The 16050-nt window shown below is 41.0% G+C and overlaps 1 protein-coding gene across 3 annotated transcripts in view; it reads left to right on the top strand.

Moving 5' to 3' along the window:
* LOC139755030 (zwei Ig domain protein zig-8-like) overlaps nucleotides 1-16050 on the top strand; it is a 756153-nt gene that overhangs the window by 680167 nt on the left and 59936 nt on the right. For 2 of the 3 annotated variants that reach the window (XM_071672988.1, XM_071672987.1), the window contains one exon: nucleotides 5610-5770. In XM_071672988.1, coding sequence (XP_071529089.1) covers nucleotides 5610-5770 — 161 coding nt within the window. Of the gene's footprint in view, nucleotides 1-5606; nucleotides 5771-16050 lie in introns of all 3 variants that reach the window. The other variant, XM_071672986.1, reaches the window with a different exon arrangement.

The following is a 16050-nucleotide window of genomic DNA, read 5'->3' as shown; positions in this document are numbered from 1 at the left end:
ATGAAAAAAAAAAAAAAAAAAATATATATATATATATATATATATATATATATATATATATATATTATCGGGAGTATATCTGAAAGGCAGATACTGGAAAGAAGTTCAGGTACTGATAATGTTTAGTAGGTGTTGCGTTGTACTTTTCTTATGGATTTCATTTCAAGGGCGTTGGTCACTGAGAGCAGCAAGTCATGGTGTTCAAGCACTGATTCCCCCTTTCTTGTCTCTGTTGTCTAATTTGTTGCATTCTTATGTGGTTATAAAAAGGTGGGAGGATGGATCTGGAGGCAAGCCTGGTTGTGATATGGCCATATATATAGTGAGAGTGCATGTGGTCTTAGAATCATCCTGAACACCTAAAGAACGTGTTAAGGATTTTTCGGATGATATAACATGAAGCTGACGGCCTTAGTGACCGTGACAACTGACAGGCCTAAGTTCATCCAACCAACCAACCTAATTTCTTGGATGGAGGCCATATGTATGTTGCGTTCTCGGAATACATTCTATGTACTTGTATTATTCACCGTTGCCGTTGCGCTGTGGAGTGCTCATTATGGGGCTTGGCTGCGAGGGGTGAAATTCCGTGGAATGTTTTGTTGTTTGCTAAGCGTGAATATATGCTGGGAGTGTGAGAGTTTGACAGGATGTACTTTGCGTTTGTGTCCCAGGGATCTGAGTTTTTCCTTATGAACGGGTATGATGTACATGGGCAGTGGTACCACTGAAGGAAGCTGGATTATCTTCTGGTGCAGTGCTTTCTGGTGAGAGGTATGTTTGATTCTGTGATGAGAGGTACTTTGGTAAACCAGGGTAGGGGTTGATGTCACCCAGTCTTGAAAAAAATACGTGACTGTGTAGAATGTCTGGGTATAACCCATGCTTGAGCACGGGTGTAATTCTGCGCTCCAGGCATGCAGAAGCAGGGGTAAAGAGACATGGCATAAACATTTAGAAATATATTTCTCTTATATATATATATATATATATATATATATATATATATATATATATATATATATATATATATATATATATATATCGTACTTAACCGCCGTCTCCAGCGTCAGCGAGGTAGCGCAAGGAAAGAGACGAGGAATGGCCCAAGCCACCCACATACACACATATATATATACATAAACGCCCAGACACGCACATATACATACCTATACATTTCATCGTATACATACATATACATAAACTGACATATATATATATATATATATATATATATATATATATATATATATATATATATATACCTGCTGCCTTCATTCATCCCCCACCCCTCAAAGTGGCAGCGCCAGGGACAGACAAAAAACGACCACAATCGTTCACACTCAGTCTCTAGCTGTCATGCATAATGCATCGAAACCACAGCTCCCTTTCCACATCCAGGCCCCACAAAACTTTCCATGGTTTACCCCAGACGCTTCACATGCCCTGGTTCAATCCATTGACAGCACGTCCACCCCGGTATACCACATCGTTCCAATTCACTCTATTCCTTGCACGCCTCTCACCCTTCTGTTTGTTCAGGCCTCGATCGCTCAAAATCTTTTTCACTCCATCCTTCTACCTCCAGTTTGGTCTCCCTGCTTCTCCTTCCCTCTAACTCTGACACGTATATCCTCTTTGTCAATCTTTCCTCACTCATTCTCTCGCATGTGACCAAACCATTTCAATACATCCTCTTCTGCTTTCTCAAAAACACTTTTTATTACCCCACATCTCTCTTACCCTTTCATTACTTACCCAATCAAACCACCTCGCACCACATATTGTCCTCAAACATTTCATTTCCGACACATCCACCCTCCTCTGCATAACCCTATCTGTAGCCCATGCCGCCGCTTATTCCTTCGAACATACCCATTTTTGTTCTCCGAGATAACGTTTTCACCTTCCACACGTTCTTCAACGCTCACAGAACCTTCGCTCCTTCCCCTACCATTTGACTCCCTTCCGCTTCCATGGTTCCATCCGCTGCCAAATCCACTCCCAGATATCTAAAACACCTCACTTCCTCCAGTTTTTCTCCATTCAAACTTACCTCCCAATTAACTTGTCCCTCAACCCTACTGAACCTAATAACCTTGCTCTTATTCATATTTACTCTCAGCTTTCTTCTTTTCACACTTCTGCAGTTTCTCGCCCGAATCAGCCGCAAGCGCTGTATCATCAGCGAATAACAAATGACTCGCTTCCCAAGCCCTCTCATCCACAACAGACTACATACTTGCCCCTCACTCCAAAACTCTTACACTCATCTCCCTAACCACCCCTTCCATAAACAAATTAAACAACCTTGGAGACATCACGCACCCCTGCCGCTAACCGACATTCAGTGAGAACCAATCACTTTCCTCTCTTCCTACTCGCACGCAAGCCTTACTTGGAAAAAAGTTTTCACTGCTTCTAGCAACTTACCTCCCGCACCATAAACTCTTAATACCTTCCACAAAGCATCTTTATTAAAGCCTGTCATATGCCTTCCTCAGATCCATAAATGCTACATACAAATCCACCTGCTTTTTTTTTTTAATATTTCTCACATATATTCTTCAAAGCAAACACCTGATCCACACATCCTCTACCACGTCTGAAACCACACTGCTCTTCCCCAATCTGATGCTCTGTACATGACTTTGCCCTCTCAATCAATAACCTCCCATATAAATTCCCAGGAATACTCAACAAAGCTATATCTCTGTAATTTTAACACTCACCTTTATTCCCTTTGCCTTTGTATAGTGGCACTATGCATACATTCCGCTAATGCTCAGGCACTTCACCATGAATCATATATACACTGAAAATCCTTACCAACGAATCAACAACAAAGTCATCCCGAGTCAGCACGAGTCGATTAATGCCAAGTGGTTCTCAGAGAAGCCTCACATTAAACACCGATTACACGGGATCTTGTGCACTTCAGTGGCTGAGATTAACTTAAGCAGTTGCTATCAGACTGTATTTCGAAAAGAGGGTGCCTTTGGCTCGTCTCTCACTAACATGCAGTTAATTTGATACTAAAAGGTAAATACGGTTTTGCTTACTACGTGGTTAATACGGTGAAATCTACTTGGAAAGAAAGGGATAAGAAGATAAACCAAAATGCATACAAAAATAGGGAAAATGGATTAGATAAAGACTTGATGACTACTCAGCTATTGTTACAAGATAAAAATGAAGTTGCGATCTGAATATAGTTAAATGATACAACAGTAGTGTATAACATTATTATACAATTACAAAAGTATGAAAACATGGTTTCCAAGTCTCAAATTCTTCTGCAGAATTATAATGATATACACTTTTTTCATTTATATATATGAATTAAAAGAAAACTCCAATGACAGTTTTGAATAAAGAAGAAAATGACAACGAAATTTTTTGAGGGATAATATTTTCATTCTTATATATCTTTCACCTTTGGTCATGGGCCTCAAGTGGACCACCATGAGTCGAGTATAACAGCAGCAGCAACAGTGGTTTACGCAGCAGCAATTTCTTGTTCTGTACGACAATTGGCTATTTACTTCTCATGATTTTCAGAACATATTTATGTCCTGAGGACTCGCCTGATTTTTCCTTAAGGAGCAATAGCTTAGTAATAATAGAACGGAGAATTCTATGTGCTATACGTTTCATAAGATGCTCAATCAGCAATCAGTGGTAAAGCTTGATTCCTTAACTCAAGTTTATCAATATAATGTAGATGTTAGCTAACAGTAAAGTCAAAACTTTTTCCCTCTGCTGCAAGATGAAATGTACTGAGTTACGTAACTGTGGTGCAGGTTTAATTAAGGAGAGCAGATAGAGAGGGGTCATGACAACGCGTGGTCAGATAAATTAAGTCTCTCAAGACAAAGTCGAGAACCTAGCTGAGGAAATTTTTGTCTGCAGACTCACACCAGTACTTATGCTGGTCATTATTTCTTTCCTCTTATTTTTTTGTAATACTATCTTTCTGACCTTCCTCACTTCCAAAGAAAATATTTAGGGACCTGAAAATATTCACAATGTATAATGAAGGAAAGGTTGTGACGCAACAAATGGTATGTGTGTGTGTGTGAGAGAGAGAGAGAGAGAGAGAGAGAGAGAGAGAGAGAGAGAGAGGGAGAATGGGAAGTTTCAGATCTTGGCAGAGACATACGACCCTTCCAGCCAAAAGAAGAAAAAGTAACTCGTGAAGAAACTTATTCCATCTCTGTACTTGATGTGGTGATGAAGTAGCGACCCATATGTTCGTGGCATCTTGCCCACCCTTCGTCTGTAACAGATGTTCACTTCCATCCATTTTCTTAATTACAAAGACTAACATGATTAATGACTGCAGGGTCGCAGCATTTCTTCCATTCTATATTAATTGCCGTCTTTTGTATTCTCTTTGATCCCACTAACTGTCCTCCTCTTTACCTCACCATCCCTTGATGCTCCAGAAGTCCCTCCCATCTTCTGTAAGGCTGCCTAAGTTGGTTGAGCCCACCGAGTTGGACCACAGGTCTGTGGTAGTGTGTGTGTATGTATGTGCGTGTGTGTATGTGGGGGAGGATGCGGGGCAAGTGGTCAGTAAGCGTTCATTGCCTTCATTGTGATAGTTACATCGTGGGTATGAAGGGTCGTGAGATTTGTTGAATCGGGGATTCTTATATCAGAGGGATGGGTTGTTACGTCCAGATCGGAGACTAGAAAATGTGACTCGTATGAGTCTGGGGAGTGTGGTTTCAGATGGATGCATGTCTGGTCAGGTAGCGTATAAGACAGAGATCAGAAAGTAGGTGTTTAATGGTTGATGAGTTATTTCTGTGCGCATTTCTTTTGTTACTGTTGTGTTTTTATGTGGTGGTGGAGGGGGAGGGGGATGTAAGTATAGGTTGCAGAAGCTTGAGACAGGGATAGGCTATTAATTTCTATTTTGGAGTTAATGGTTAGTTGTGGATTGGTTTAAATAGGAAGGCTTTAGTGCTTTTACAAAGAAACGAGTGCCAAGCATAATGAGGTAGGATTGTATTGGGAGGATCATTACTTTGTGTGAGTTTTGAGTGTTTGCTGGGGATATCCATGATGCAATGAACACCCGCGAAAGAGCTTGGATCTTCCATGTGGCTACCTAGATATGCCTGAATCACGTAATGTTTTATTGTGAATATATATATATATATATATATATATATATATATATATATATATATATATATATATATATATATATATATAAAATTTTGGTGATAATGTAAAATTTTCATCGTACATCATCTGTGATGAATACTTTGTGTTCCTGATTTTTATGTATACTCGTAGCTCTCAAAGGCATACATTATAGTCTTACCATAAGACTCACCTTTACCATCTCACCTCTAGAAGCGTCCCTAACACTTTCTCTTGTTCATCAACTAACTATTGTTACGTATGTGTTCATTAGTTTTTATTGTTACATAACGACTATAGCGAGCTGGGTAAGGATAAGATGAAAATACAGTATGTACTTGGAAGCGATATTATCAAACAATGAGTTTTGTGATTCCCCTGTGACATAACTATCCTCTATCATCCAGTGTCCATGCTCTCTCCATTTTCACCTGTTTTGTTGCATCCAGCAGATGTGGCCGTGAGTGATGGTACGCCGACGGAGGAAGATGTGTGGGAAGAGGCTCCTCCCGTCTCCAAGCCACAGTTCGAGAATACCCCCTCCAACATTACGGCCAGGGTGGGCGACTCGGCCTTCTTACCCTGTACGGTCTCCAATCTTGGCGACAGATCGGTATGTCATGGGTAATTCCCTGCTATATATCTCTGTCTCTCTCTATTGATCTATCTCCTTGTGTTTGTCTATGTGTTTGACTTTACTATCTTGTCTATTCATGGCTTATCAACATACCGGCATTTCCATGCGGTACCATATTTCCTGTGTGGTGAAAGTAAAGAGAATATGAAGATAGGTATTTTTGCTTCTTACAGGTATGCAAGACTATGACAAGCGCTTCCAACCTTTTGTATATATAATGTTCTTTATAGATATTTAGACTAAGGTTACATTTGTATTTCGACTGCTTTTCTAACCAAAACATAACGAAATTTTATCTTCTGTTCTGCCCAGTGGCAGAACATTCAATAGTTTCAGGGCTACGATTTTGTGTATACAGAGCGATCAACAAACTTTCATTAAGAGGCTTATGCAAGTGAATAGTTAAGAAATAAAAACTGTGTTGATATTATGGCTTGAATACAGATTATAAGTAGAAAGGCTTATGTTTGGTTAAGAGCCCGTAGGACGGTGCAGGGCTCTACACTGGCAAAACTGTGAACATGTATAGTCAGTGATCTTTAATAGCTACATCTGTGTTATGATAGAATGATTGAACTATTCAGTATGATCGCTTCCGATAATTGATTAAAAGTGTCCAAGCCGATTCTATGCAATCCCTTCATAAAGATTAAAAGATTGGAAGACTAAGGTTAGCGGTATATTTCCTTTGGGAGAACATATGAAGAGAGATAGAAGAATTACGACCTCTTTGTTCAGTAAAAGGATCCTTACGACTCGGTGTTTGTATATGGAGGTCTCCTTGACCTTTAGAGATTGTATCACTTCAATTTCATTGTCCCTCTCTAATTTTCACGAGTAATTTTACATTTCATCTTACCCCATATCCAGTCCTTTCAAGCTTTACTTACAATCTCATATCCATATTTATTAAGAATTTCATCATATCCGTTCATAAAGGATGTTTTTAAATTGCAACCTGAACAACAGCTAATAAAACCAGCCAAAAACATTTTTCTCATCGTCGAGGAAGACTAGGGATGCTGGCACAAGTTTTAATCAGGTTTAAGATGTCCTGTGTAACCTGAACTTTAATTATAGCTTTCATAATCATGGTTCAGCTTTTATAGGACTTTTATTTCATTATATTTACCTACTATCATACTTCTCATGAATGCAAGCCAAACGCTTGTAGAAAGACATTGCATATATTCTGTAGTAGCACATACTTATCACAGCAAAAGATGGAATTTTGCATAAAATCAACCTTCGTGAGGGAAGTGAATGAGTTTTTGAGAGGGGCGAGTATGCAGTATGTAGGGGATGAAGGGGCCTGGAAAGCGAGTCAGTTGTTGTTTGCTGATGGCAGATCATTGATGGCAGGTTGTAGTGAAAAACTGCAGAAGTTAGTGATTGAGTTTGAAAGAGTGTGTGAAAGGAGGAAGTTGAGAGTACATGCGAGTAAAATCAGAGTTATTAGACTTATTAGGGTAGAAAGACAAGGTAGTTGAAGTGTGTTTGTAAGGAGAAAATTTGGAGGAAATTAAGTGTTTTTAGTTACATCGGAGTGGACGTGACAGAAAATGGAGGTATGGAAACGGTGAGTCATAGGTTGGGTGAGGGTGCAAACATTCTTGTAACATTGAAGAACTTGTGAAAGGAAGGTCGTTATCATAAGAGGGCGAAAACAGGTATGTTCGAAAGTCCCGTAGTCCCACCAACGTTGTGTGGATGAAAGGTAACGCCAGAAACAGACGAAGTTTTAAAAGGCAATACAGTGAAATCACAGCCCCCCTAACCACAACCAAGCCCCACAGCCCTTTCCATGTTTTTCCTCGGGCCATCTACCCCTGGATATTTCATAGTTCCAGTTAACTCTTTCCCGTGCACGCCTTTCACTCTCCTGCATGCTCATGATCCGATCATTCACAATTTTTTTTCACTCCTTTCCATCTCGAATTTGGTCCCCCACTTCATCTTGTCTCCTCCACGTCTGCCACGTATATCCTCTTCGTCAACCAATCCTCATCAAGAACATTTCTGCACACCCTCTTCAGCTCTCACAGCCACTTCAGCTATCACACAATCACATTTTTTTTTTCTTTTGATAGCACACTTCCCTCTTGCCCTTTTTTCATTTACTCGATCCAACCTCCTCAATCGTATCATTTCCAACACATCCACCCCTCTCAGTTCATCCTCATCTTTAGCCCACGCCTCACATCCAGACAACATTGTTGGGACTACTATACTTTCAAACACACGTATTTTCGTCCTGCAAGATGATGGTCTTTCTTTCCACACACACACACACACACATATATATATATATATATATATATATATATATATATATATATATATATATATATATATATATATCTTTCTTTTCTTTCAAACTATTCGCCATTTCCCGCATTAGCGAGGTAGCATTAAGAACAGAGGACTGGGCCTTGAGGGAATACCCTCACCTGGCCCAATTCTCTGTTCCTTCTTTTGGAAAACTAAAAAAAAAACGAGAGGGGGAGGATATATATATATATATATATATATATATATTTTTTTTTTTTTTCATACTATTCGCCATTTCCCGCATTAGCGAGGTAGCGTTAAGAACAGAGGACTGGGCCTTTGAGGGAATATCCTCATATGGCCCCCTTCTCTGTTCCTTCTTTTGGAAAATTTAAAAAAAAAAATGAGAGGGGAGGATTTCCAGCCCCCCGCTCCCTTCCCTTTTAGTCGCCTTCTACGACATGCAGGGAATACGTGGGAAGTATTCTTTCTCCCCTATATATATTTATCTATTTACCCACTTTGACCCGTCGCCGTCCCCCGCGCCAGCGAGGCAGCGCAAGGAAACAGACGAAAGAATGGCCCAACCCACCCACACACACATGCACACACATACACGTCCACACACACCACATATACACACCTATACATCTCAACGCACACATACACATACACACACAGACACACACATATATACCCATGTACACAATTCACACTGTCTGCCCCCATTCATTCCCATCGCCACCCCGCCACACATGGAATAACAACATCCCTCCCCCCCATGTGTGCGAGGCAGCGCCAGGAAAAGACAACAAAGGCCCCATTCGTTCGCACTTAGTCTCCAGCTGTCATGCAACAATGCACCGAAACCATAGCTCCCCCTCCACATCCAGGCCCCACAGAACCTTCCATGGCCCACCCCAAACGCTTCACATGCCCTGGTTCAACCCACCGACACCACGTCGACCCCAGCACACCACACCGCTCCAACTCACTCCATTCCCCGCACGCCCCCCACCCTCCTGCATGTCCAGGCCCCGATAACTCAAAACCCCCCTCACTCCATCTTCCCCCCTCCAATTTGGTCTCCCATACTTTGCAAAAAGTGGAAAGACTTTATTCTCTGTAGCTGATTTTCTGTCTGCCCTACATACCGGAATTCAATATCGCTAGAGTCTGAGCTTGTGAGGGAGTCACAGGGAACGTCTCAGTGTGGTTGTCAAGGGCTTCCCCCAGCAAGATTGTGCTCAGTGAGGGGGATGGGAGATGGACGGTGGCAAGAAGTGACCAGACGGGAGCGAAGATGGACAAGGAGGTAGTTTTGGTGGAGATAGTATTAGGGGGGAGATTGCTTTGGTACTGGAACAGGAGGACGCGCTTTTGGTGAAGGCGAAGGCCAGAGATGGAAGAGCTAAAGAAAAGATGGAGGCGGTGTAATGATAAGTAGGGTTAGGGTTGGTGGGCTGGGAGCATGGAACAGATGGACTACTTTATGAAGATGAATTTTCATTCGCCCGACGCAACCACATACAGGCGGAGTTCAATATATATTGGAAAAGATCACAATTTTGCGCGTGATCAAGTATATTACTATCACATCACTTATATGTCTTTCTTGTATCTCCCCTGATGGTATGATCATTACACGAAAGTGCACTTGGGAACTTATCGTATTTCATTTTCCCCGTGGACTCATAGTATTATATATATATATATATATATATATATATATATATATATATATATATATATATATATATATATATATATATTGTTTTATTTATTATACTTTGTCGCTGTCTCCCGCGTTAGAGAGTTAGCGCAACGAAACAGACGAAAGAATGGCCCAACCCGCCCACATACACATTTATGTACATACACGTCCACACGCGCACATATACATACTTATACATCTCAACGTATACATATATATACACACACAGACATATACATACACATGTACATAATTCATACTGTCTGCCCTTATTCATTCCCGTCGCCATCCCGCTACACATGAAATGACAACATCCTCCCCCCGCATGTGCGCGAGGTAGCACTAAGAAAAAACAAAGGCCACATTCGTTCACACTCAGTCTCTAGCTGTCATTTATAATGCACCTAAACCACAGCTCCCTTTCCACATCCAGGCCCCACAAAATTTTCCATGGTTTACCCTAGAGGCTTCACGTGCCCTGGTTCAATCCATTGACAGCACGTCGACCCTGGTATATCACATCGTTCCAATTCACTCTATTCCTTGCACGCCTTTCACCCTCCTGCATGTTCAGGCCCCTATTGCTCAAAATCTTTTTAACTCCTTCTTTCCACCTCCAGTTTAGTCTCCCACTTCTCCTCGTTCCCTCCACCTCTGACACATATATCCTCTTGGTCAATCTTTCCTCGCTCATTCTCTCCATGTGACCAAACCATTTCAACACATCCTCTTCTGCTCTCTCAACCACACTCTTTTATTACCACACAATCTCTCTTACCCTTTCATTACTTACTCGATTAAACCACCTCACACCACATATTGTACTCAAACATCTCATTTCCTGCACATCCACCCTCCTCCGCACAACTCGCAACCATATAACATTGTTGTAACCACTATTCCTTCAAACATACCCATTTTTGCTTTCCAAGATAACTTTCTCGACTTCCACCCATTTTTCAATGCTCCCAAAACTTTCGCCCCTTCCCCCACCCTATGATTCACTTCCGCGTCCAAGGTTCCATCCGCTGCCAAATCCACTCCCAGATATCTAAAACACTTCACTTCCCCCAGTTTTTCTCCATTCAAACTTACCTCCCAGTTGACTTGTCCCTCAACCCTACTGTACCTAATAACCTTGCTATTATTCACATTTACTCTCATCTTTCTTCTTTCACACACTTCACCAAACTCAGTCACCAGCTTCTGCAGTTTCTCACCCGAATCAGCCACTAGCGCTGTATCATCAGCGAACAACAACTGACTCACTTCCCAAGCTCTCTCATCCACAATAGACTGCATACTTGCCCCTCTTTCCAAAACTCTTGCATTCACCTCCCTAACAATCCCATCCATAAACAAATCAAATAACCATGGAGACATCACACACTCTTGCCGCAAACCTGCATCCACTGAGAACCAATCACTTTCCTCTTCCTACACGTACACATGCCTTACATCCTCGATAAAAACTTTTCACTGCTTCTAAGAACTTGCCTCCACACCATATATTCTTAATACCTTCCATAGAGGATCTCTATCAACTCTATCATATGCCTTCTCCAGATCCATAAATGCTACATACAAATCCATTTGCTTTTCTAAGTATTTCTCGCATACAATTTTCGAAGCGAACACCTGATCCACGCATCCTCTACCACTTCTGAAACCACACTGCTCTTCCCCGATCTGATGCTCTGTACATACCTTCATCCTCTCAATCAATACCCTCCCATATAATTTCCCAGGAATACTCAACAAACTTTATACCTCTGTAATTTAAGCACTCACTCTTATCCCATTTGCCTTTGTACAATGGCACTATGCACGTATTCCGCCAATCCTCAGGCACCTAACCATGAGTCATACATACATTAAATAACCTTACCAACCAGTTAACAATACAGTCACCCCCTTTTTTAATCAATTCCACTGCAATACCGTCCAAACCCGCAGCCTTGCCAGCTTTCATCTTCCGCAAAGCTTTTACTACCTCTTCTCTGTTTACCAAATCATTCTCCCTAACTCTCACTTTGCACACCACCTCGACCAAAACACCCTATATCTGCCATTCTATCGTCAAACACATTCAACAAACCTTCAGAATACTCACTCCATCTCCTTCTCACATCACCACTACTTGTTATCACCTCCCCATTAGCCCCCTTCACTGATGTTCCCTTGTCTTACGCACTTTATTTACCTCCTTCCAAAACATCTTTTTATTCTCCCTGAAATTCAATGATACTCTCTCACCCCAACTCTCATTTGCCCTCTTTTTCACCTCCTGAATATATATATATATATGTATATATATATATATATATATATATATATATATATATATATATATATATATATATATATATAACTTGCAGGTACTGTGCTTGGGTCAGACACCACTTTCGCTAGTGCAAGGCCCAGATGCCAAGACGTATGAACTCGAGAGGCTCACACACTGCAGTGTCTGGGCAATAGCCAAGAAAGAAGGAACAAATACGCGCAGCTCGGCAGGCACATATCACTTTTGGTTCTTTCTTCAACTCAGCTACCCAAAATCATCTGAAACAGTCGTCACCATCAAACCTACACTCGTCCATCCTGACCCGTCGCATGACCCTTCCTTCCCAGATTTCCTTGCTCTTCATGCAAAAATACACGTACTCTGTCTTAAGGCCACCAATTTCTGCCATTACAATCCCATAGAATTCGATAAATCTCGTAATGACCTTTCAAATCCCAACAAAATACCGACTGTGAAGACTCCCAAAGACTCCTCGTATAAATTCTTCAGCAACTGATGCGTCCCTGACGTTTTATGGCCAGGATAAGTGCTACTTCCCAGGCCACCAAACCTACTTACACCGCCTCCACCTTTTCCTTAGTTCTTCAATCTTTGGCTTTCGCCTCCACCAACGTCACGTCCTACACCTCCAACATTAAAGCTACCTCCTCCCAAGCACCATCTATACCAACGCTACCTCTTCCCTGTCCATCTCCGCTCCCATGTGGTCACTACTTGCCACCGTCCATCTCCGCATCCCCGGCACTGAACACAATCTTGCTGGGGGAAGCCCTTGACACCCATACTGAGACCTTCCCTGCGACTTCCTCACAAGCTCAGACTCTAGCGATATTGAATTCCGGTGTATAGACAATGACCGCAACCTCCTCCCCTCTCCTTCTCCTTCCTCAACTCCACCCTTGACCTTCCCTCTACTTCTAGTTGCACTCGACCCACAACCTGGAAAATCTCGAGGACAAAAAATACACAAGTCGACCGATTTCGAAATGGTCTACATTGACTAAAAGCTCATTATATATATATATATATATATATATATATATATATATATATATATATATATATATATATATATCTTTCTTTCTTTTAAACTATTCGCCATTTCCCGCGTTAGCGAGGTAGCGTTAAGAACAGAGGACTGGGCCTTTTTTGGAATATCCTCACCTGGCCCCCTCTGTTCCTTCTTTTGGAAAATTAAAAAAAAAAAACGAGGGGGGAGGATTTCCAGCCCCCCGCTCCCTCCCCTTTTAGTCGCCTTCTACGACACGCAGGGAATGCGTGGGAAGTATTCTTAATCCCCTATCCCCAGGGATAATATATATATATATATATATATATATATATATATATATATATATATATATATATATATTTATCTTTTTTCACACTTGCCTCCTTTTCCCGCGTTAGCGAGATAGCGTCAGGAACAGACCAAGAAAGGCTACATCCGCTCACATTCATTCTCTAGCTGTCATGTGTGATGCACCGAGACCGTAGCCTCCTATCCACAACCAGGCCCCACACACCTTTTATGTTTTCCGTCGGCCGCATTACATTCCCTTGTTCAGTCCCTTGATAACACTTCGACCCCTGTACACTGTATACCACCACATCGTCCGAGATCACTTGATTTCGTGCTCGCTTTTCACCCCCTAGGATGTTTAGACTCCAGGTAATAATATTCTTTTTCACTCAGTCCTTCCATCTCCAATTTGGCCTCCCCCTTCTCCTTGTCCCTTTCTCTTTTGACAGAGATATTCACTTAACATCTCAATCATTCTCCCCATGGGTCCAAACTCCAAAATATTGCAACACACCCTCATCAGCCCTCTCAACCACATTTTTCTTTTTGCACAACTCTCTCTTACTCTTGTATTACTTGGTGAAACCATCTCATACCACATATTGTCCTCACATGTTTCATTTCTAACACACCCACCCTCCTCCACACAGCCCTCTCTATATCACACATCTTCAAGATACCATTTTCGCCCTCCCCGATAACCGTCTATATATATATATATATATATATATATATATATATATATATATATATATATATATATATATATATATATCAAAAATTAAAAGATAAATAAAACACAATCCAGCATGCTCTAGTATCATAATTATCGCCATTTGATTTTGATCGCCTTAGAAGAGGGATGACCTGATAATCTGTAAACTAGTACTTCTATCACGAACGATCATAAGATTCGTTAATCGCTCGACACCGCGTGAGAGGTTGTCACCAATACCGTGCGCACTACAGTGTAGTAATATGTATAACTCCATATCCCATTTCCTCCACTCAAGATATGCACACTACGCGAAAGCATCCTCCTCCCCACCACGTATACCAGATCTAACACAGGCATCTCGCCACAAGACCTGCACAGATTATTCAATTACACTAATATTACCGCCAACTTCCTGGCTGACCTGAATCCTCGACATGGAACATTTCACCACTCCAGACTCAAGTACACTCGTGTTCCTTTACAGACTCAAGCGTCTCGACTCTGTAGCATCTGATTTTCATGGGTCTTTCTCTGGCAGTGTGGGGAAAGGCAGACCTGACCTTGTCTTCACCAGGAGAGTATACATAGGAACGTAAAGTGAAAAAACTTCTTGGCTATCAAATCTCCTGAGTCCCATTTGTAGACGCCATAATACTCCACTCTTCCTCCACTTCTTAGCCAACCTCATACTTATCTCGTCCACTCACAACACTAATGTATCAACGATGATTAGGACATCACCAATTTCCTTATTTGCTGCAGTAATCATAGTATGACGGTGTTTTCTCTTGTTACTTTGTTCCATATTGTGATACATGTAAATATATAGATGTATGTTTGACTGAATTTCATTAAAATTGAATCAGACCACCGAAGGAGTTCTAGCAGAGAAATATATGACAGTAGTTTCCTTGATTTGCATCTTCACCTCCTAAGTTCACGGCTCACGACCTCTAACCTCAGCCATACATACATACCAGGACAACATCCAGCGACATCAGTTGATGCCTTGTTATATTGACAAGTCATGACGTAGCATTTCGATTAGAAAATGATATCTTCTCGACGTGTGTAGTTTAACTCTTGTCGGTGTTTTAGATATCTATCGTGAAAATACTAATTTCCAGGTACATAACTTTTTCTTCTGTATCTTCTAAATTTGGGTAGAAAGTTGCTCTTTTCCTCTCTGCTTTTGCAAGCACTTTAGCAAGTATGCAAGTGACTGTTCTCTCAAGCCCACATTACTTATGTAAAGCTGTTCACTTAATGATAAAAGTATTCCTATTAATTTCGGATAGTCTACTTACATTAGCTACTTTAGCCTTTTTGTAAGATGAGGTTTAGACATAATGACCTTCGTATGGAAACTGTTTTTTTAAAGAAATAGGAACACATTAGCTATCATATTTGAATATGCCAGAATCCAGACAGTACCCATGAAAAGCACACACACAAACACTCAGTACACACACACACACACACATATATATATATATATATATATATATATATATATATATATATATATATATATATATATATATATACTAGCAATTTTCCGTGGTAGCAAATTAGCTTTCAAAAAAGATGACAGCCTTAGAGGGAAAACTCCAAACTTGGGCCCAATCTATGTTCCTTATGGAAAAGTAAAATTGGAGGGGAGGATATCCAGCCTCCCGCTCCCACCCCTTCTACGAAACGCAGGGAATACGTGGGAAGTATTCTTTCTCCCCTATCCCCATGCACAACTTTCATCCTCCTGCATGTTGAGGTCCCGATCTCTCAGAATCTTTTTATCTCTATCCCTCCATCTCCAATTTGGTCTCTTCCTTCTTGTTCTTTCAACTTCTGACACATATATCCTCTTTTATCAGTCTTTCCTGCTCATTTTCTCTATGTCCAAACCATTTCAATACGCCCTCTGCTCTCTCAACCACACTCTTTT

Source organism: Panulirus ornatus, chromosome 18, assembly GCF_036320965.1.
Source record: "Panulirus ornatus isolate Po-2019 chromosome 18, ASM3632096v1, whole genome shotgun sequence".
Lineage (NCBI taxonomy): Eukaryota > Metazoa > Arthropoda > Malacostraca > Decapoda > Palinuridae > Panulirus > Panulirus ornatus.
The sequence above is the reverse complement of the archived record's forward strand: the minus strand, read 5'-3'. Positions and strand labels throughout refer to the sequence as shown.